Source organism: Oncorhynchus nerka, linkage group LG14 (genome assembly GCF_034236695.1).
Source record: "Oncorhynchus nerka isolate Pitt River linkage group LG14, Oner_Uvic_2.0, whole genome shotgun sequence".
NCBI lineage: Eukaryota > Metazoa > Chordata > Actinopteri > Salmoniformes > Salmonidae > Oncorhynchus > Oncorhynchus nerka.
In genome coordinates, this window is record NC_088409.1 from 37,771,562 (window position 1) to 37,793,278 (window position 21,717).

The window sequence follows — 21,717 nt, forward strand, 5'->3', positions numbered from 1 at the left end:
AAAGTGTAAACAAAAGACATTCGGGCCAATGTACAGTATGTTGTCGACAATTCAAGGAAGTCAGTATGGTATTTTCAGCAGTGGCGAAAACATTAGTAGTTCCAATCCCTAGATAAACATTTGATTGTGCTTCCAGCCCCTCTCACCCTGTGTGGGACTTGTGGTGGGATGTGGATGGGGGGTACAGGTGTATGGGACACCCCACAGCCCCCAACACTACCCCTCTCCAGAGGTCTGGTGGAGTAAAGCAGGTGCATCCCCTCCTCCTCCTCCTCCCCTCCACTCTCCTCTGCCCCCTCCTCATGGTCTTCCTCAGGCTGCAGCTCAAAGCTCAGGGTGGAGTTGATAGCCACCACACCCCTGAGGGAGAGGGGAATAAACAGGGACTCACTCAACAGGGAGTCAACAGGGGCAGAAAATGCTGTCCAAGTTCCAAGTAAATACAGTTACTTCAGGTGAGGACATGGTTCAAGGCTCTGCTAGCAACCAGATTACCTTTTCTACATAAACATGACCCTAAACCAAGTATATGGCCACACGGTCTTCTCACGTGAGTAAAGAGCTCTAAATAACTCCAACTCTAAATATAGGTCAAGAGGATTTTCCATGGATTTCCACCAAGTTCATTTGGATATCCCTAAAGTATCCAATTCAGCGGAAGGGACCCCAGATTAAAACTGGCGCTTTCTCAAATCGGGTGATTAGTACGCTTGAGGAGGTCAGAGTTCTTTCTGATGAATCTGAATTGGATTAAAGCCACCTCACGGTCGATCATTCCGCCCCACTCACATAACCATGACGCTCACATAACCATGACGTTGTTCGTACTGCAGGCAAAGATGAAGTGCCCTTAGTAAAGACTTCCCCTTTATAATATCAGCTGATGTACGAAGGGCTATATAAATACATTTGATTTGATTTGATATGCTTACGGTCATAAGGTAATGCGGGTAAACCTATTGAGCCGTTAGGCTCTATTTCTTCATGGAAAACCTAAAAGGCATGACTACATAGTATGAATTTGCATGATCTCACTTCCATGGACACCATTCTCAAATCAAGTAGTGACAGAGTGGAAATGATCCTAATTTTGACAGGCTGCATACCATCCTGTAGTTTTGACAGAGAGTTCAAGTTGATATTATTACCTGAGTCCAGAGCAGGTACTGAGAGCCACCCTGGACTGTGGGAAGCCCCTCACTGAGCCGTGGTAGTAGCAGTGAGTCTAGGAGATAACAACCAGGGAGAGAGGAGTCAACATAATATAAGGACGACATTATTATCCAAGCTCATATGAACTAACTTGCCGTTTTCATTTCAACCCCTTTAACAATTCTAGCTATAACAAATCAGAACATTTACAACACATTACTTACCACTGTGCTCTCCTCTAAAGAAACCCCAGTGCCATTAGGGAGGTAGTAGAAGACATTGGGGGGCTTGGGCAGGAGAGCGCTGCAGGGAGAGGACAGGGTTACTGTACATTCATTCAGACTAATTCCTCTGAAGATTTATCTGAAGTCCGAACGTTTTATTGTTGATGATAAATCCCTTTATGAAACTATGAAGTCTTAACTCAACGATGGCAAAGGTTGGGGCATTTCTGCATCACAACTCCCCATTCAGATAGCTAAAGCTTATGATTACATATATTTTAGTCTTCTGATATTTTAAAATGGAGTATCTTTTGTTAGTGAGCTTACTGGTTTTTCTCCAGGTCCAAAAGATAGATGCTGCCTCCAATTTGAAGACCACACTGTAGCTTGTCTGGGTGACCGTTCTGTGAAAGGAAAAGAAACAGACACCTGGTAATGTGTACTGTGATTTTGATCCTCATAAGTCAGTGGATAATTGAACTAACTGTAATACAAAAATTCGGTTGGACACTTCCCCCTAACAACTGTTGTGCTAAAGGGGAACAAGGACCTTGTGTGACCAAATTAACTCATTGTCCAACAAAATCTTTCCAGCAATTACGTTGTTTGCTGTTGTTGTTGTTGTTGTAATCACTCAATGTTTCAACATGGTGTACTCATGATTAGCACGTGATGAGTGTCTTAATGAGCGAATGCCGCCAAGAGCAGCTTGAAGTGGCAAACAGGGCAAAGGGACAATCTCCTTAGTGAAACAGCAGTAATATCCAGTACCACCATGTGGTCTTTCTTATTAACCCTGCCAAGTTTAAAGGATTGAGGCTTAGGAAGTCCTGCATAGTTCATAAAGAGCATTTTATGTACACAATGACCTATATCCTTTAGAGGCTGATGGACAACATTTCAGATGTAGTAGACAGCTATGGAGCGCTCATCCTTTCTCCGCACTAAAGTTCCATTATTACGCAATGCTCAAATTGGATAATAATATATACTTTGAATCCCTTCAGCCAATCAATACTCATCCCATCAAACCAGTCAGCAGACATGAAATGAGATGGTGCGATTAAAGTTATGCTTTGTCTATGGCTGCAGCCCCCCCCCTGAGCACTACCCGTCAACGCTTACACCTGCATGCTCTCTAAATAGACCCAGTCTCTAAATGCATGCAGCACCCAGTCCTTGGTAGGCACTGGCACCTAAGCACAATACTAGAGCCCAAATGAGCTGAATCAGACTGTCAGCCAGGGTTACCCCTCATAGGCACTAAGGACCAGGCTATAAATGGACTTCATTTGCCTGCTGCACATTTCTCTCACCAAATGCAGAGGCGGTGGGTAAACGACATCCTCTCCCTCTTTTCATGTCCATTTCCCCATGCGCTTCCATCTCATTACAGTCATTCCCCCCCCCAGCGGGAACTAACACCGTCTCTCTTCCTGCCATTCAGTCATTTTCTAGCACATTTAACGGCTCCACCTATGAAGACAGTGAGTAAGTGAAACCCTTCCTGTGGCGCTTCCCTCCTTCCCCACCGCAGAGTGCTGCTTCCTCGCTTTCTCCTCTCCAGCTAACTGACAGGAATTGGCAGGGGATCAGGCTTGGAAATGGGACTAGAAGTAGGAGTACAGGCAGTAAGGTAATGGTGGTGACAGTATGGCAGAGAGGTCTGTTCAGTTCCAAGTAGCGGTTAGTGACTATGAGGAACCAGAGAGTCTAAATCTTCTGTGGACCGGCAAAAACCATGCTGGATAATGTCATTGCCGGGTACCCAAGTCCAAGAACAACTTACACCCAATTCACTCAGAAGTATTCTACTGTCCACAGTCCAAGAAATACTTTAACAACATCATGGTTCATATGACACATACAACTGTGTCCCTGTACCATAGGCTCTAAGAGGCTATTAGTAATAACATAACTATTCACACTGGAACCCAGTCATTGGATATGTACGAAATATAACTGGTTCCACATCCAAGAATATCATCATCTAAGAAGAATCCCAGAAGTAGATGATGATAATTGAGGGGGATTTCCAATACATTTTAATGAAAATATAACTCTGGTCTATTTCTAGTTCCTATAGTCTTTATTAGAATCAGAGGGCTTCGGTGAGGTCATTCACCACCGTATGTAAGGAGAGTGTGACTGAGTTATGTTGGGTGGACCTGGGTAAACAACAAAGCCTCTAGGCACAATGGTGGAGATCTGGCTAAAAACTACAAGGCAAAAAACTAACTACAGTAATGTCAGTTATGTGTCCAAAGAGAATAAAGATTAAGGGTGAGAAAGCGATAGGGAGAGAAAGAGATAGGAAGACATACAGCACATGTACACACTCTCAAAAATCTGCATCTTTTGGCAAGCTGCCTTGGATTGTGGTTTTGGGGAGAGATGTCAGAGTAGAAACAGGGCTCCTTGCAGAGCAGAGCTACATCTGTTCAGGGCTCTAGTGGAGGATCACACCCAAATATCTGGAGCTCAGCCAAGAAACACCCACCCTCTCCACACTTTGTTTGTCATTGACTCACTTCTCCCTTTCTCACCCTCTCCCTCTTCTTTGAGCATTACAATTTCTCTTACATTTCTCTCCTTGTCTCTCCCTCTTCCTCCTTCTGAATCTTTACCTCACACTCGCAACTGGTCTCTCGTTTCACTCTCACTGGCATTTCACTTTCACCTCTCTCACCTCTGTCATTCTTTATCCTATCGACAACCATGTCCACTCCATCTCTGCTGCCATTACCTCTCCTTCCCCCGCTCTCTACCTTCACCCTCTCCTCTTATTTCCCCCCTCTCCTTCAGTGAGGTAAGTATCCCAGGCCGTGACCTCCTGCTAGTAACAAGATGAGCTCACCGCCACATGAATGCTGGGTGGGGTCCATTCAGACCCAGAGCTGCTTGTGACCCAGAGCAGAAGAAATAAACCAGGGAGGAGGAGAGGGGAAAAGGGGCGGAGGGGGTGTAACGGAGGAAGGGAGGGACAGGGCGAGTCGTGATTCCTCTCCAGCTCAACGGACGAGTGTGAGGGAGGGAAATACAATCAGTCAGCTCCTGGGATGTCGGTCTTCCTCAGTCCCTGTAGTGCTTCTCTGTTATTTAGTCTGACCCAGAGCAGCCCTGGAGCCTGTTTATGGATCAAGTCTGGACATGTGAATGGAGTGTGCCTGTCCACTATCTGAGGGAAATCTCTGGGTTAGTTCATGACTTGTTATTGTAATGCAAAGGGGTAGACAACAAAGTAAATGAATGTACAATGGGCAACATGAGGTAGAGGAGTGTCGCATTCAACTCCAGTCCCAAAGGGAATGTGGTGTTTGCTGGCTCTTCTCCTCTTCCCTAGCACTTGACTGATTAATATCAATAAACCAGATCGTCAACATGTCCTGGTTTATAAATGTTCAACAGATGCTGATATGAAGGCAAGAGTGAAAACCACTGCTGTGCATGGATATCCAGAACTAACCTCACCAATAGGAAACAAGTGATTAATTCCCATTTAACTAGTAGCCTGCCTACTTGCATTACCTTCACTTGGGCTTAGAGAAGTACTCAGTGATTTGAATTACTTTTGGGGTATAATGAATGATCTGGTTATATTAACACGACCCCGGTTGGGGATTAACTCAAGACCATTCTTTACCCGGCTCAATACACCACACACCCTAGTGAAACACTTTCCCTACAGACACTTTCTTAAGTAGATAAGAGCCCCCCCTTACGTAAAGAATCAGTCTTACCATGCTCTGGGTGTAAGACAGTAATGCCCCCCTCACACACACACGGCTGTCTTAATGGTAGGGTAAAGGGTTGGGGTGGCAGAAATGCTCACTGTCAACACAGAGCGATCGTGCTCTGAATTAGGTCCCCTCCTTAAGCTGTATTAAGGTGAAGCTCCCTGCTGCACGCCTTACACATCAGAGTTCCGTGTGTGTGTGTGTGTGTGTGTGTGTGTGTGTGTGTCACAAATCCATTCATAACCAAGTTGGTGTGGAGGCTAATAATAACATGTCATACATGTCTGTACTTTCTTCTTAAAACATGTATTTCCAACATCAATGTGGCAACTGTCTGAAAGTTTGTTTGTTTGACAAAGTAGATCTATTCATGGTTCAACGTTGACAGAAGCTATTCAGGCCATGTCAAGTGCCTCTCCCAAGAGGACACAAGTCGCCTGCTCCACCATAAGAAATGAAACTAACACTGTGGTGACTGGCATGTTTTCTTCTTTAATATCTCACTCACGTATAATCAATCTGAGATCCTAATTGGGCTGGGAGTTACACGCATTTCATCAAAAAGGAACTCGTAGTTCTTTTGAACTAACTAAAATAATAATCTGTATTTGTAGCATGGTAATGATATGCAAAGAATATACACTCAGATATTTTTGCCTCGAGAGAACATTTATGATCATCTTATCTATAGCTATTCATGCTTTGCTAGACAAATAAAATATCTACATTTAACGTGATGAAGTTGCACACTATCATGGGGATTATACATTCAAGTAAGTGCACTCAGTTCGAGTGGTGAATTTAAATACTTTTAATTGGTGTTATTTAGAGCACAAGTGGTGGCTCTAATTTCTAAGGTCACACTTGGCTCGGGGTTGGAGTGATCTTTATCACGTGAATACCCTGGACGGGGAAATGGAACGTTACAGGAATTACATTGTTCAGGGGGATGGGTGGGTGTTGATGAGGGTGGACGGACAAAGTTTGTATAACAGACACACACAGTCACACCCCTCCCATATGGCACCATCCCCCACCTTTCCTCTCATTTCTGACAAACAATCTAAAAACAGATCCCGGGTTTCCATGGTTACACGTTGCATGTATTTTGAGTGAGTATGTGAATCACTGGTGTTATGTTCGTCCGTATGAGCAGTAGGCTGTGGGTGCAGTAATCTCATGACAAGTGAAAAACGGCTACTCATTCATCAATGACTGCAGTGATTCAGAGGATAAACCGCACAATAATGTAAGAATTAGGAGTGACTCTCCGCTGAGTCTTAGCCAATGAGGCCCACTCAACTGTGTTATTTGTATGACAGTGCAGTGCCCTGGTGTGTTTTGAAACCAGTAAACAAACATCTAGGTGCCTGATGGAGACAATGGGGTTCAACCTTTTGAAAGTCAACACTCCGATACAGTAGCTGGCTTAAAAAATGATGTGCAAAAATGTAGCCCTGTCATGCTCTTATTCTCTACTTTCTTCTGTGTCTGTGTGTGTGTGTGTGTGTGTGTGTGTGTGTGTGTGTGTGTGTGTGTGTGTGTGAAAGGAGGGGGGTCTGCTGTCTGGCTTCCTTTTTTGTGCTAATATAAAAGAGGAAGGAAGTAGGCGCCTTGACATATTTTACAGGGAGCTTCCTGAATAAAAACTATGATCTGAAGAAGGTGGGGGGGACTGGGGCACTTTAAGAGGACAGACACTTCCTGTGCAGCTGACAGGAGGTCTGAAATCATATCCTGAAGAATTCCCCCATATCACTCACTCCACCCAGAGAGGAGAACATTATAACACTGACGACCTTCGAATAGAAAACAAATGTGAGCCGCACATTGGAATTGGAATAACCAGGTGTGGGTTTGATGTTCGTTTGAGATAGAAAACTGCAGTTTAAAATTAGGAGTTCTTATGGGACCTGTAAAAATAGAATGGTTATTAACCTCTGACACTAAAAAAATAAAGGCCACTTTATAAAAGTGCTCTGGGATCACTGAATGAAGAATGGTAACATGTAAGCCTGGAAATAGAAAGCAGGTAATGGAAGTAGGACCCAGAGTAATAGTATGTATGTGTATGGCCCTGTGTAGAACGATACTCTCACACATCCATTCTCTTGATGTCTGTAGTCTCACCTGCAAGGCCTCACTCAGACTTCTATTGTGTCCGTCCACTACCACAAAGGGCCTGGTCCTCTCCAGTGGCTTGCCGTGCCTACTACCATGGTGGTGCTCTGGACCTGGGGACAGGGAGAGATGGGATTCATAGGAAAATGTTGTCTTACGTCCCTTGAGGCGCTATATTCAGATGAATAAATCACTTTGATACTATAACATCAGTGGATGGAGAAACTATTTTGTTAATGCTAGTAGTGAAACACTAATTAACACTAATGCTAGTAGTGTTAATGCTAGTAGTGAATCTAAATTCTCAGCTAATGGCAACCAATTACCCAGCCTTAGTAGTCAGTGAACCCCCTTCCCCATGGGACAATGCTAATGCTAAGATAAAGTCAGCCATATCCCAGATGGATATCCCTTAGTCGTAAGGAAAAACTAATGTGGTATGCAGGCTTAGGGTAGGAAATGCAGGAAACCTACAATTTTCATTAAATGGTTTCAATATGCCAGGAAAAAAAGCTCAGCATCACAATCTTAACTAAGCATGTACAATTCAAGCTAATTGCACAAACCAATCAGTGATGCCAGATGTGCTTATAACAGCTCATGCTCTCTGTTTCTTAGCAGGCATATCTTCTGACTCCTTTCTTCACACACACATAAAACAGACACAGCTGCATTAACTTCAGTACCAGAGGCTCTGTGTCCCCTGTCTGTTCCTAGTACAACTGTTGTCCAGAGCCTGTATTAGGCTAGTTAAAGATGGCTGGCTGGCTGGCTGGCTGGCAGGTGTCTCGAGGACTAACAATCAGCAGACCACCTCCCAGTGCCCATTTTACAATAGCCTACCTATGTACAGTTGAAGTTGGAAGTTTACGAACACCTTATCCAAATACATTTAAACTCAGTTTTTTCACAATTCCTGACATTTAATCCTAGTAAAAATGTCCTGTTTTAGGTCAATTAGGATCACCACTTTATTTTAAGAATGTGAAATGTCAGAATAATAGTAGAGAGAATGATTTATTTCAGCTTTTGTTTCTTTCATCACATTCCCAGTGGCTCAGAAGTTTACATACACTCAATTAGTATTTGGTAGCATTGCCTTGAAATTGTTTAACTTTGGTCAAACGTTTCGGGTAGCCATCCACAAGTTTCCCACAATAAGTTGGGTGAATTTTGGCCCATTCCTCCTGGCAGAGCTGGTGTAACTGAGTCAGGTTTGTAGGGCTCCTTGCTTGCACACGATTTTTCAGTTCTGTCCACAACTTTTCTATGGGATTGAGGTCAGGGTTTTGTGATGGCCACTCCAATACCTTGACTTTGTTGTCCTTAAGACATTTTGCCACAACTTTGGAAGTATGCTTGGGGCATTGTCCATTTGGAAGACCCATTTGCGAACAAGCTTTAACTTCCTGACTGATGTCTTGAGATGTTGCTTCAATATATCCACATAATTTTCTTTCCTCATGATGCCATCTATTTTGTTAAGTGCACCAGTCCCTCCTTCAGCAAAGCACCCCAACAACATGATGCTGCCACCCCGTGCTTCACGGTTGGGATGGTGTTCTTCGGCTTGCAAGCATCCTCCTTTTTCCTCCAAACATAATGATGGCCATTATGGTCAAACAGTTATATTTTTCTTTCATCAGACCAGAGGACATTTCCCCAAAAAGTACAATATTTGTCCCCATGTGCAGTGGCAAACCATAGTCTGGTTTTTTTATGGAGGTTTTGGGACAGTGGCTTCCTCCTTGCTGAGCGGCCTTTCAAGTTATGTCGATATAGGACTCGTTTTACTGTGGATACAGATACTTTTGTACCTGTGTCCTCCAGCATCTTCGCAAGGTCCTTTTCTGTTTTTTGCACTTTTCGCACCAAAGTACGTTCATCTCTAAGACAGAAAGCGTTTCCTGCCTGAGCGGTATGACGGCTGCGTGGTCCCATGGTGCTTATACTTGAGTACTATTGTTTGTACAGATGTACATGGTACCTTCAGGCATTTGGAAATTGCTCCCAAGGATGAACCAGACTTGTGGAGGTCTACAATTTTGTTTGAGGTCTTGGCTGATTTCTTTTGATTTTTCACCTGATGTCAAGCACAGAGGCACTGAGTTTGAAGGTAGGCCTTGAAATACATCCACAGGTACACCTCCAAATGACTCAAATGATGTCAATTAGCATATCAGAAGCTTCTAAAGCCATGACATCATTTTCTGGAATTTTCCAAGTTGTTTAAAGACACAGTCAACTTAATGTATGTAAACATCTGACCCACTGAAATTGTGAGAGTGAAATATAAATGAAATAATCTGTCTGTAAACAATTGTTTGAAAAATTACTTGTGTCTTGCACAAAGTAGATGTCCTAACAGACTTGCCCAAACTGTAGTTTGTTAACAAGAAATTTGTGTGGTTGAAAAACAAGTTTTAATGACTACAACCTAAGTGTATGTAAACTTCCGACTTCAACTATACACTGAACAAAAATATAAACACAACACATTTTCATGAGTTGAAATAAAAGACTGCAGACATTTTCCATATGTTCAAAAAGCTTATTTCTCTCAAATGTTGTGCACAAATTTGTTTACATCCTTGTTAGTGAGCATTTCTCCTTTGCCAAGATATGATACAGTCTTATACTCAGCTGGCCCCTCCCCGGATTTTGTGTTAAATGCTCTACAACAAAGATTTCTTAGTGTCCAACAAGCTTTCTCTGCCCTTAACCTTGATCTGAACACCTTCAAAACAAAGGCTCTTGTGGTTTGGTAAGAAGAATGCCCCTCTTCCCACAGGTGTGATTTCTACCTTTGAGAGTTTAGAGCTCGAGGGAGCCACCTCATACGAGTACTTGGGAGTATGGCTAGACTGTACACTGTCCTTCTCTCAGCATATTTCAAAGCTGCAGGCCAAAGTTAAATCTAGCCTTGGTTTCCTCTATCATATTCGCTCATTTCACCCCAGCTGGCAAACTAACCCTGATTCAGATGACCATCCTACCCATGCTAGATTATAGAGACATAATATATAGATCAGCAGGTAAGGGTGCTCTCGAGCGGCTAAATGTTCTTTACCATTCGGCCATCAGATTTGCCATCAATGCTCCTTATAGGACACATCACTGCACTCTATACTCCTCTGTAAACTAGGCATCTCTGTATACCCGTCGCAAGACCCACTGGTTAATGCTTATTTATAAAACCCTCTGAGGCTTCACTACCCCCTATCTGAGATATCTACTGCAGCCTCCACATACAACACCCGTTCTGCCAGTCACACCCGTTCTTCCGGTCCCCAAAGAAAAGACATCCCTGGGTCGCTCTCTTTTCAGTTCGCTGCAACTAGTGACTGGAACAAGCTGCAACAAACACTCAAACTGGACAGTTTTATCTCAATCTCTTCATTCAAAGACTCAATCATGGACACTCTTACTGGCAGTTGTGGCTGCTTTGTGTGATGTATTGTTCTCTCTACCTTCTTGCCCTTTGTGCTGTTGTATGTGCCCAATAATGTTTGTAACATGTTGTTTTGCTACAATGTTGTTGTCATGTTGTGTTGCTACCATGCTGTGTTGTCATGTGTTGCTGCCTTGCTATGTTGTTGTCTTAGGTCTCTCTTTATGTAGTGTTGTCTCTTGTCGTGATGTGTGTTTTGTCCTATATTTATGTTATAATAAATATATATATATAGTGGGGAGAACAAGTATTTGATACACTGCCGATTTTGCAGGTTTTCCTACTTACAAATCATGTAGAGGTCTATCATTTTTATCATAGGTACACTTCAACTGTGAGAGACGGAATCTAAAACAAAAATCCAGAAAATCATATTGTATGATTTTTAAGTAATTAATTTGCATTTTATTGCATGACATAAGTATTTGATCACCTACCAACCAGTAAGAATTCCGGCTCTCACAGACCTGTTAGTTTTTCTTTAAGAAGTCCTCCTGTTCTCCACTCATTACCTGTATTAACTGCACCTGTTTGAACTCGTTACCTGTATAAAAGACACCTGTCCACACACTCAAACAGACTCCGACCTCTCCACAATGGCCAAGATCAGAGAGCTGTGTAAGGACATCAGGGATAAAATTGTAGACCTGCACAAGGCTGGGATGGGCTACAGGACAATAGGCAAGCAGCTTGGTGAGAAGGCAACAACTGTTGGTGCAATTATTAGAAATTGGAAGAAGTTCAAGATGACGGTCAAACACCTTCGGTCTGGGGCTCCATGCAAGATCTCACCTCGTGGGGCATCAATGATCATGAGGAAGGTGAGGAATCAGCCCAGAACTACATGGCAGGACCTGGTCAATGACCTGAAGAGAGCTGGGACCACAGTCTCAAAGAAAACCATTAGTGACACACAACGCCGTCATGGATTAAAATCCTGCAGCGCGCGCAAGGTCCCCCTGCTCAAGCCAGCGCATGTCCAGGCCAGTCTGAAGTTTGCCAATGACCATCTGGATGATCCAGAGGAGGAATGGGAGAAGGTAATGTGGTCTGATTAGACCAAAAAGAAGGATGAGTACAACCCCAAGAACACCATCCCAACCGTGAAGCATGGAGGTGGAAACATCATTCTTTGGGGATGCTTTTCTGCAAAGGGAACAGGACGACTGCACCGTATTGAGGGGAGGATGGATGGGGCCATGTATCGCGAGACCTTGGCCAACAACCTCCTTCCCTCAGTAAGAGCATTGAAGATGGGTCGTGGCTGGGTCTTCCAGCATGACAACGACCCGAAACACACAGCCAGGGCAACTAAAGAGTGTTTCCGTAGAAGCATCTCAAGGTACTGGAGTGACCTAGCCAGTCTCCAGACCTGAACCCAATAGAAAATCTTTGGAGGGAGCTGAAAGTCCATTTTGCCCAGCGACAGTCTCGAAACCTGAAGGATCTGGAGAAGGTCTGTATGGAGGAGTGGGCCAAAATCCCTGCTGCAGTGTGTGCAAACCTGGTCAAGAACTACAGGAAACATATGATCTCTCTAATTGCAAACAAAGGTTCCTGTACCAAATATTAAGTATTTGATACATCAGAAAAGCATATGTCATGCAATAAAATGCAAATTAATTACTTGAAAATCATACAATGTGATTTTCTGAATTTTTGTTTTAGATTCTGTCTCTCACAGTTGAAGTGTACATAATTACAGACCTCTACATGCTTTAAGTAGGAAAACCTGCAAAATCGGCAGTGTATCAAATACTTGTTCTCCCCACTGTATATATTTTAATCCCTGCTCCCATCCCTGCAGGAGGCCTTTGGCCTTTTGGTAGGCCGTCATTGTAAATAAGAATTTGTTCTTAACTGCCTTGCCAAGTTAAATAAATAAAATAATATCAAGAAGCTGATTACACAGCATTATCATTACACAGGTGCACCTTGTGTTGGGGACAATAAAAGGTCACTCTAAAATGTGCAGGTTTGTCACACAACACAATGCAACAAATGTCTCAAGTTGAGGGAGCATGCAATTGGCATACTGACTGCAGGAATGTCCACCAGATAAATTAATGTTTATTTCTCTACCATAAACCACCAACATATTTGAGAATTTGCCCCAACTGGGACAGAATGCATGTCCAGCGACTGTCAAGCCAATATCTAAACAATTAAGTGAAAAGGTCTTTACGTTCTACACCCGAATTTACTAGAAACGTTATTGTAAGTGTTTAGAAAGTAAAGGTATCAGATAAATATTAATTGTAATTAGCATGTATGCTAGGCTCCAGTATAGAGGGTTAACTGACTGTAGGATAGGCCTAAAATGTAATGTCATTTTGGGTGAATTTGAGAGTACCCAGGCAAGGACTGAAATTACATTTTAATGACAGCTCCTTTGAAGTTGCCTAGGCTAAACTAGGGTTACTACAAATACCTACTTGTAAGTGAGGAGTGGGACGATACTGTTGTTGCGTTCAAAAGAGACAGCTTCTCTTGTGGCTTCTCCATCTCTGTCTTATTTGAATTCGTATTACTTTCCGCCAGCAGATATTCCTGCAAATCGGCATCGTGCAGCAATCCTAAACGGTTACTAGGTAACGTATTTGATTGAGTACCGCGAAATGTAACAGTCTCGAGTAGCACCAATGTTACCAGAGCTCTAGACGGAAACATTGTTGCGCAGTGACATTGGCTCGTGTCCATCAGCTAATCCCCGTAAAAGGTGTAAAACAAGGCATTCAAAAACGGAGAAAGGTCACAGGTTCTGTTGGAGGCAACTATACGGCTACCTCAATTTGCCTACAGGGGCAAATGTCAAGCGAAAGTCCATGATAGTATCCACAAATGCAAAGCAGAGCAGAAGTGTTGCTTGTGCCAGTCAATCGAACGTGTAACTTTATTTCAAGAGGCTTCATTCACCTGCGCCATTAGCCCACACCATAAAGTCCTGTAACCAACCTCTAACCAAGCCCAGCTCGCTGTCCGTAGCCTCTGGCTGCCGTTATCGCAGGGTCATACTTCCAGTACCGTTACCTTCACACACAGAGCTACTACAACATATGTCCATTCCGTAGCGGAGATGAGCCCACTGTGATCTCGTTAAAATCCCAAAGTACTATTCAGAATATCTTAATTCCCGAAAGATAGACTGCTTCGCACATGCAAGACATTCGGGCACAAAACTGAGTCCGTGTATTACAGCGATGGTGTAATCGCATTTCAACCCCGAACAGGGCGGGATTTTCTCTTGTGCTTTAACTCTTTACTGCCTGAATCTTTCTGCGGTGACATTCTAGACAGCCGCGTATTCTAACCTTACAACATTTCTATATAGCGAATTCTAAAATGACTAAATCGATGTATAAAGTCCTGCATTTTAAGGTAATTAAGTGTGACTAAATTATGCAATTGTTTACTTTACACACAGACAGGCTATTTAATCTGATAATATCAAATCATCCTATTGTCTGAACATCCCAAAGAATTAGCTGGATCTACAGTTTTGTCAATTGTCAGCATTGCTAAATAACAACTGCAATCTGCTGAAACCTCTGGTGAAACAGATGCTATTGTTAGTCTAGTTGATTTAACGATTAATTAGTGACAGGAAATACAACTTTGGACAGGGATTCAAAGAATGAAACAATTTCCTTCAGAACAAAACTTGAAAGAAATGAGCCAAGATAAACATTTAACAGTGTATAATGATCAACTGTTCATTCGGCAAGTTTGTTTTATTGCCATTGAAAAAGATTCAGGACCAAAACCTGTAATTGCCTAATATGCTAAATATCTTTACTCTCTGCATATAATTTAGGTGGTCGCCCTAACATAGTACATGTCTGTGTCTGAACAGCTCTCTACTGGGTCCCAGTTACTAGTGGGACACAGGTGGTACAGATCCTGCCCAGGTCCCTCCAGCACTGGAGACAGTAGGCCGCCTGGGACTGTGCACTTCACGGCCCGGTCACCCCTCTGCCTCTCCCAACACACACAGCACCACCACAGCCTGCAGCCCAGTCTGGACAACACCTAAACAGGAGAGAGTGGAGGTGAAGGGTAGAAAGAGAGCAGAAAAGTGGGAGGAATAGAGAGTGGGATGGGGAGAGTACAGTAGGTAAGACGGAGCAGTGTTAAATAACAGTACAATTCAATGAAAGGAACATATTTGCCCTAATTAGATTATTGGGTGTCACAGGGCATGGAATGAAAAGCATTAGTGAAGACAGAAGAGGATAATACAACAGCATGTAAGACCGGATGGAGAGAGAAGGGCCCAGGAAGGAGAGTGGGAGGGAGGCTGCATCCCAAAGAGTTTGTCTGTGTTTGTTTAGATTTGTCTTGGAGATCATTCCCAGAAAAGAGTAAGCCCATTTGACTTCAAAATTAAAGGCACTGTCATTCTGTCATGAGTTCTCAGAGTTCATCCAAGAGCCATCCCATCAACTAAATCAGGAAATAGAAGGGTTCAAAGACCTTTAGGAAAAAAAATGTTTAAACTCTGTTTAATGAGAGAGAGTAGTTAAATACACACAGTACGCACTGTTCTCTCCTGTTCCTAGCTGCATGAGTTGTGTCCGTTGCCTTTTGGTGAATGAGATGCGCCTCTTGATCTGCAGGTTATAAAGGAGCAGAGCGCGCCTCTTCTCCCGCAGACAGGCAGCCACAGCAGAGAGTGGACAGACAGAGAAATGGGGCAGTCAGATAAATGACAGTGAGCTAATATATAGTGTGTAGAACAGTAGGGCACAGACAGGCAAGATGTAGAAAAGTTTCTGTTGAATGAGATATTTGAATCACCCTGAACATGGGTACTAGACTTCACCACTGCTGAATCAACACTCAATACTGTCCACCATGAGGATGCTTCTGGAGCACTGAACTCCTGAGGCCAGTTGGATTCATCTGTGAGCTGCACACTTTCACCATGTTGCACTTCTCTCCCACATGCTGAATGTGCAGCAGCTTAATTTTGCTTGATTTGTGAAACTAATCCCCTTCAGAGAGCATAAGGGGAGGACTAATAACAGTAATGACACTTCAGCTGATTTAGTGCTAAGTGAAAACACAGAGTGAAGGATTGCCCTCTATCTACTATGCCAGTCTCTCCCCTCACTGTAGTTTCTCTATAGGTGCTTTCAGACTGGCATTTTGAACCCAGGCAGCATTTCAATTATGATCCTGGAATAGCGAAACACTTCTGGTTTTTGTTCCTACTTGATCTATCATTGCACTCACCTCATCTGGTGTCCCAGGTCTAAACCAGTCCCTGATTAGAGAATAATGAAAATCAGAAGTGTATCGAACCTCAAGGGACAGATTTCACACATGCATTTTCAACCCGGGCCAGAATTTTAAATGCTCAAAATACCTTTGAAAAACACTCTCCCTGTTGTGGAAATGCCCGCATGTATCCCGCTTTCCCTCTGTTAATCTCTTACCCCCTCAAATTCTTAGTTTCTCTGCATACAGCATACACTTCTTCGCCCCTCGCTGTGCAGTACTGTAGGTAGGGCTTCGGTATGAGCAGAATACGTAGTGTCTAAGGCTATTACAATAAGCTGCTCTCAGGTAAGCACTGCTTTACTCGACACACACGAGCCAGTGCATTTCTTACAGGATTGGGGGAAAAGGGCCACATTCACTCTGTGTACACATTGTGCTAAAGCCTTTTGAATACATTGAGTTATAAACTGGGTGGTTCGAGCCCTGAATGCGGATTGGCTGACAAACCCATATACCACGGGTATGACAAAACATTTATTGTTACTGCTCCAATTACGTTGGTAACTAGTTTATAATAGCAATAAGGCACCTTAGGGGTTTGTTATATCTTGCCAAAATACCATGGCTAAAGGTTGTGCCTAAGAACAGCCCTTAGCCATGGTATATTGACCATATACCACACCCTCTCCTGTGTTATTGCTTAAATATACCTCCACCAGCAATGGTGCACAAGTTTGCATGAACAGTTATATCCATTACGCCTGGATTAGGCTAGGTTTCTTCTTTTGGTCACGTTCCTGTATGCATGTTTATGGAGAACGTGCATTTTATAAGCCTACAGATTCCTGGACTTAATTTTGGTGTTCATCTGGAACAATTACGGGATATTAGAACAAAAACAAGAATGTGCACAACTGGCCTTAATGAGGTAGCTTAATTTAGCTGTTGAATTTCACACAAATAGTGTATGATGTAAATGAAGGCCAAGCTTTCGGTTAGGATATTGTGTTTAGAGGTATGGGCAGGAGTCAAACGCAGGAGAGCAGAGATGTCAGAGTTGCATTTTTAATAGGCGAGTCCACAAACATATAGGTCAGGTACAATACCAAAATAAACGCCCTCGACAAAAGAGTAACCGGTTATTCACGGAAGGAGGAAAACAACGCTCCTTGAACGTAAGCACTCGGTAGAATACGTGAAAAGAAACAAGGCACAACCTCAACAAAACACGAATAATCCCACACAAACCTAAGCAGGCAACAGGGGTAATTATACACACAAAAATTAAAGCAAATGAAACCACGTGTGACAGAACCAAAGACAAAACTAACAAAAGGATCGGTGATGGCTAGTAGGCCGGCGACGCCGACCACCGCCCAAACAGGGAGAGGAACCACCTTCGGTGAACGTCGTGACACTTTCTCCTGAACAATGATTTGTTTTATTTATATTTATACTCAGCAGTCGACCCAGTAGCTGCTCCAATTCCCGGGGAGATATCCGTAACACAGCTAAGAACTCTGGGGAAATCCACCGTTTGTGATATCCAGATCGACTGCAAATACTAACAGTATAAGGAGCGTTTCTACTTTGTGCGACATTGTATTCTTTGTTTATTTGCAGGTCGCCCGACAGGACCCTACTGTTTGTTCAAACCTTCCCTGTGCCAATTCCACAAGGGATAAAAAAAAAGAGTGGAATAATAAATGTTAGTCTGCCTATTTAAAACGTTACATAGACTGGGCCCAATGTCAACGTGCATGTTGTGTAGAGGCGCCCAGAGTTTTAATGTAGCTACTACTGAAGTTGATACATTATGACCTTAGAAAAATATATATTTGTATTACTATACCAAACAAAAATATAAATTCAACATGGAAAGTGTTGGTCCCATGTTTCATGAGCTAAAAAATAAGATCCCTGAAATTTTCCATACACACAAAAAGGTGATTTCTCTCAAATTTGTTTACATCCCTGTTAGTGAGAATTTCTCCTTTGCCAAGATAATCCAGCCACCTGACAGGTCTGGCATATTAAGAAGCTGATTGAACAGCATATTCATTACACCTGTGCACCTTGTCCTGGGGACAATAAAAGGCCATTTTAAAATATGCAGTTTTGTCACAAAACAATGCCTCAGATTGAGGGTGCGTGCAATTGAAATGGTGACTGCAGAAATGTCCCCCAGAGCTGTTGCTAGAAAATTGAATGTTTATTTATGGCATTGAAGCTTGTTTGGAGGTTTGTTAGCACAGTGTCAGAAGGGCCAGATGTATACAGAATGGTGTCATCTGCATAGAGGTGGATCAGAGAATCACCAGCAGCAAGAGGGACATCATTGATATATACAGAGAAAAGAGTCAGCCCGAAAATGTAACCCTGTGGCACCCCCATAGAGACTGCCAGAGGTCCGGACATCAGACCCTCCGATTTGACACACTGAACTCTATCTGAGAAGTAGTTGGTGAACCAGGCAAGGCAGTCATTTGAGAAGCCAAGGCTATTGAGTCTGCCGATAAGAATGCGGTGATTGACAGAGTCAAAAGCCTTGGCCGGGTAGATGAAGACGGCTGCACAGTACTGTCTTTTATCGATGGCGGTTATGATATCGTTTAGGACTTTGAGTGTGCCTGAGGTGCACCCGTGACCAGCTCCGAAACCAGATTGCATAGTGGAGAAGGTACGGTGGGATTCTAAATGGTCGGTGATCTGCTTATTAACTTGGCTTTCGAAGATTTTAGAAAGGCATGGCAGGATGGATATAGGTCTATAACAGTTTAGGTCTAGAGTGTCTCCCCCTTTGAAGAGGGAGTTGACCGAGGCAGCTTTCCAATCTTTGGGGATCTCAGAAAGAGAGGTTGAATAGGATAGTAATAGGGGTTACAACAATTTTGGCAGATAATTTTAAAAAGAGAGGGTCCAGATTGTCTAGCCCGGCTGATTTGTAGGGATTCAGATTTTGCAGTTCTTTCAAAACACGAGTGAGAATGTTAGACGCACAAATATCACACCCCTCCACAAACGCTAGCCTCACCGTTATCGGGAATGGTAAGAGGTTAGCATGTTTTGGGGGGCATGATCTTTGTGCAACTCACAATTCATTCATGATTACCAGTAATCGTGGTAGCATTCACATTAATGTAAAATTGTTAAGAAACATTTTCTATACTTGAAAGTGACTAAAAAAATGACAATACATTATTTATTTACCTATACTCCAAAATGCTGGAGTATAGAGCCAAATTAAACATTTTAGCGTCACTGACCAAATGAATACGTTATATTTTGTTTGCTTACTGCTCTGTTTCTCCTGGCATCAATCTGTCTGAAGTAGGTGGTGATGTAGACGTTGTCAAAGCAAATGTCTTGGGTATACTGCCTCGCATATTCAAACACCCTTCAGAGGAAGGAAGAGAGTGAAGAGGCACACACGCGGGGATTACATTAGAAACTGTATAAACACTTTATAGAAATAAACTACATCATGGTACTGCAGTGAGTCTAATGCAGGGGTGCATGACTCTAGTCCTCAAGGCCTGCAGTAGGCTGGATTTCAACCCTGACTGATTCAGACCTGGGAACTGGATGTATGGACTCTGGCCAATCACTGACAAAAGAAAAGGACAATGTCACTTTGAAGAACTAAAATAGCCTCAAAAAGCAGAACATCTGACAAACCCCTACATTAGATAGCATAAACACACATGTCATTCCGTCATATCTAACCGAGTTGCTGTGTGGTTGAGTAGGCTCACGAGGTGCAGATGGTGTTGAAGGTGCGGGAGGAGGAGGAGCTTGATGAGCCCCAGAAACGGGACCAACCTTGGTCTCCTCAAAGGCTTTACACAGAGCCTCTGAAATCCTCCTGTAGGGCTGACACACCAAACAGACTGCTGCTCCTCCTACACACACGAGAGGGAAACGTGGAAGCTCAGGAACTGTAAATAACATCCAATTAAAGTATTGTGCAAAGTGCATCTTCAAAAGAGTAAGGCATCATACATGTATTTCGAGTAGAGAAAACCTCCAAATGACCCAATTATGTGTAAACTACAGTCTTTTATTTCTTTCATTATTTAACTGCCTTGGTTTTAGTGAGAGCAGACAGGAGTTGGGCTTGTAACTGCAGCACTACACGTTAGTACTGAATTATCTGGACAGTGCGTCAATGGAGAAGTTGAGCTTGTCAAATGTTTGCCCAAAGTTCTATAGCGGAAGAATCAGAATTAGTTGTGTAACGTAGATAATTAAGATGTCTTTATCTGCATAATATGCTTCCGTGAGACACTTGTTATTAGAATGCATCTCTTCTGACTCTGGTGTTGGCAGTTGCACTTCTTCCCTCAGCTGGGGCTCAGTCAACTGGGGCACCGAGAAGGGAGAGGTCAGGCTTGTCTTTCACATGTCCTTGGTGCTATGCAGAATATCAGAAAGGGAAGAGGACAGGAGAGAACATTGTCTTCATATGTAAATGTGTCTATACCTACTCTTAAACCATGTGAAGGGATGGTGTGATTAATGGGGAACCAATTACTTGTCTCCACAATGTCTGTGTGCCAGTCACTCCCTCCTTTGGCATTGGGGGATGTGTGTGGTAGTGTCTGGAACCATTGTATGTCATCTCTGCTGTTGCACTTATCCTGGGTTAGCAGGCTCCGGACCGGGGACCTAGAGGCTCACTACCCTCCGGGAGCTTGTCCAGGAGTGGGGTCAGGAAGGGGTTTTACTTGAGATGGGAGTATCTGGAGTTGACAACTGATTTATGCCATTGGATGAGTTGGTGTTTTTGTGCTGTGAAGTACCAGGAACGAGATTGGAACCTCATCTTAGGGACCAAACTGAACAATAATTTATAGCGAATGCTATTTGGCTACGGGATACTCCTTTCTCATTTAAAAAGTCTCACCTTGTGACCCATTCAAAACATCTGTGGTTTGTTATGTCAACTAGGGGGTGGATCTTGGCTATAAAAGACCTTTGTCTCGCGGCTTTTCAACAAATCATCAGAGACTGTGATTCGTCGACCAGCCATTGCTATTGCAAAGCTCTCACTATTAAGTATAACTCTGACTTGTGTGATAAATTTGTCTCCCCTCATTTGATAATAAAGAAATGAACCACCACAGTTCCCTTCCACTGGGATCTCCTCTCTGCACCAGGACTTCATGACTGACTTGAAAAGCAACCAAGCAAACATCATTGTAATCAGAAAAGTACAGTATATCATCCCACTTGATTAAAAAACCTGGGCTACCAATGAGGTTAAACCCCTACCTCTCATGATGTAACAGAGGAAGTGGAATCTCATGGACACACACATTTGGTTGATGACTGGGGCTTTGATGGCATCCTGCCACTTGACCTCAAACCACTCCCGACAGCACTCCATCCCCTGCTCCACCACATCTGTCCCACAATGCAGAAAAACAGACAGTGAGTAATGTCAGTACATTCTCAACTAACTATCGACCAATAACAACCAACTTCAATCTGCTGAATAGGTTTTTAAATGCAAACCAATACTCAGTCACATCGCATCGTCTCTGCTGCATACAAATTCTGGGTGTTGTTGCCGGCAGCAACAGGGCCCTGTTCCATGAAGTCATAGCCATACCTCCCCATGACCTCATATCTGATGCTCTGTAACTTCCTGCTCACACTCTTAGCCTCCTCCTGGAACTTCCCATTATCCTCCTGACCCAGTAATGACATGAAGGAAACGTTGGGGCATGTCCTTGAAATATCAGTCGATAATGTGAAACAAACCTACTGAACTAATACAATAGTGAACTGTATCACACTAGTGGAT

At 43.1% G+C, this 21,717-nt stretch overlaps 1 protein-coding gene across 5 annotated transcripts in view; it reads right to left on the minus strand.

The window, feature by feature from the left end:
• Window positions 1–13,912, minus strand: part of LOC115140974 (disintegrin and metalloproteinase domain-containing protein 15-like) — a 37,738-nt gene extending 23,826 nt beyond the window's left edge. For 4 of the 5 annotated variants that reach the window (XM_065000040.1, XM_065000041.1, XM_029679514.2 and 1 more), the window contains exons 1-6: window positions 13,121–13,911; window positions 7,244–7,347; window positions 1,704–1,780; window positions 1,377–1,455; window positions 1,149–1,225; window positions 147–360 (exon numbers count right to left, since the gene is read on the minus strand). In XM_065000040.1, coding sequence (XP_064856112.1) covers window positions 147–360; window positions 1,149–1,225; window positions 1,377–1,455; window positions 1,704–1,780; window positions 7,244–7,347; window positions 13,121–13,385 — 816 coding nt within the window. In that variant the 5' untranslated portion in view covers window positions 13,386–13,911. Of the gene's footprint in view, window positions 1–146; window positions 361–1,148; window positions 1,226–1,376; window positions 1,456–1,703; window positions 1,781–7,243; window positions 7,348–13,120 lie in introns of all 5 variants that reach the window. The other variant, XM_029679513.2, reaches the window with a different exon arrangement.
• Between the last annotated feature and the right edge of the window lie 7,805 nt (window positions 13,913–21,717).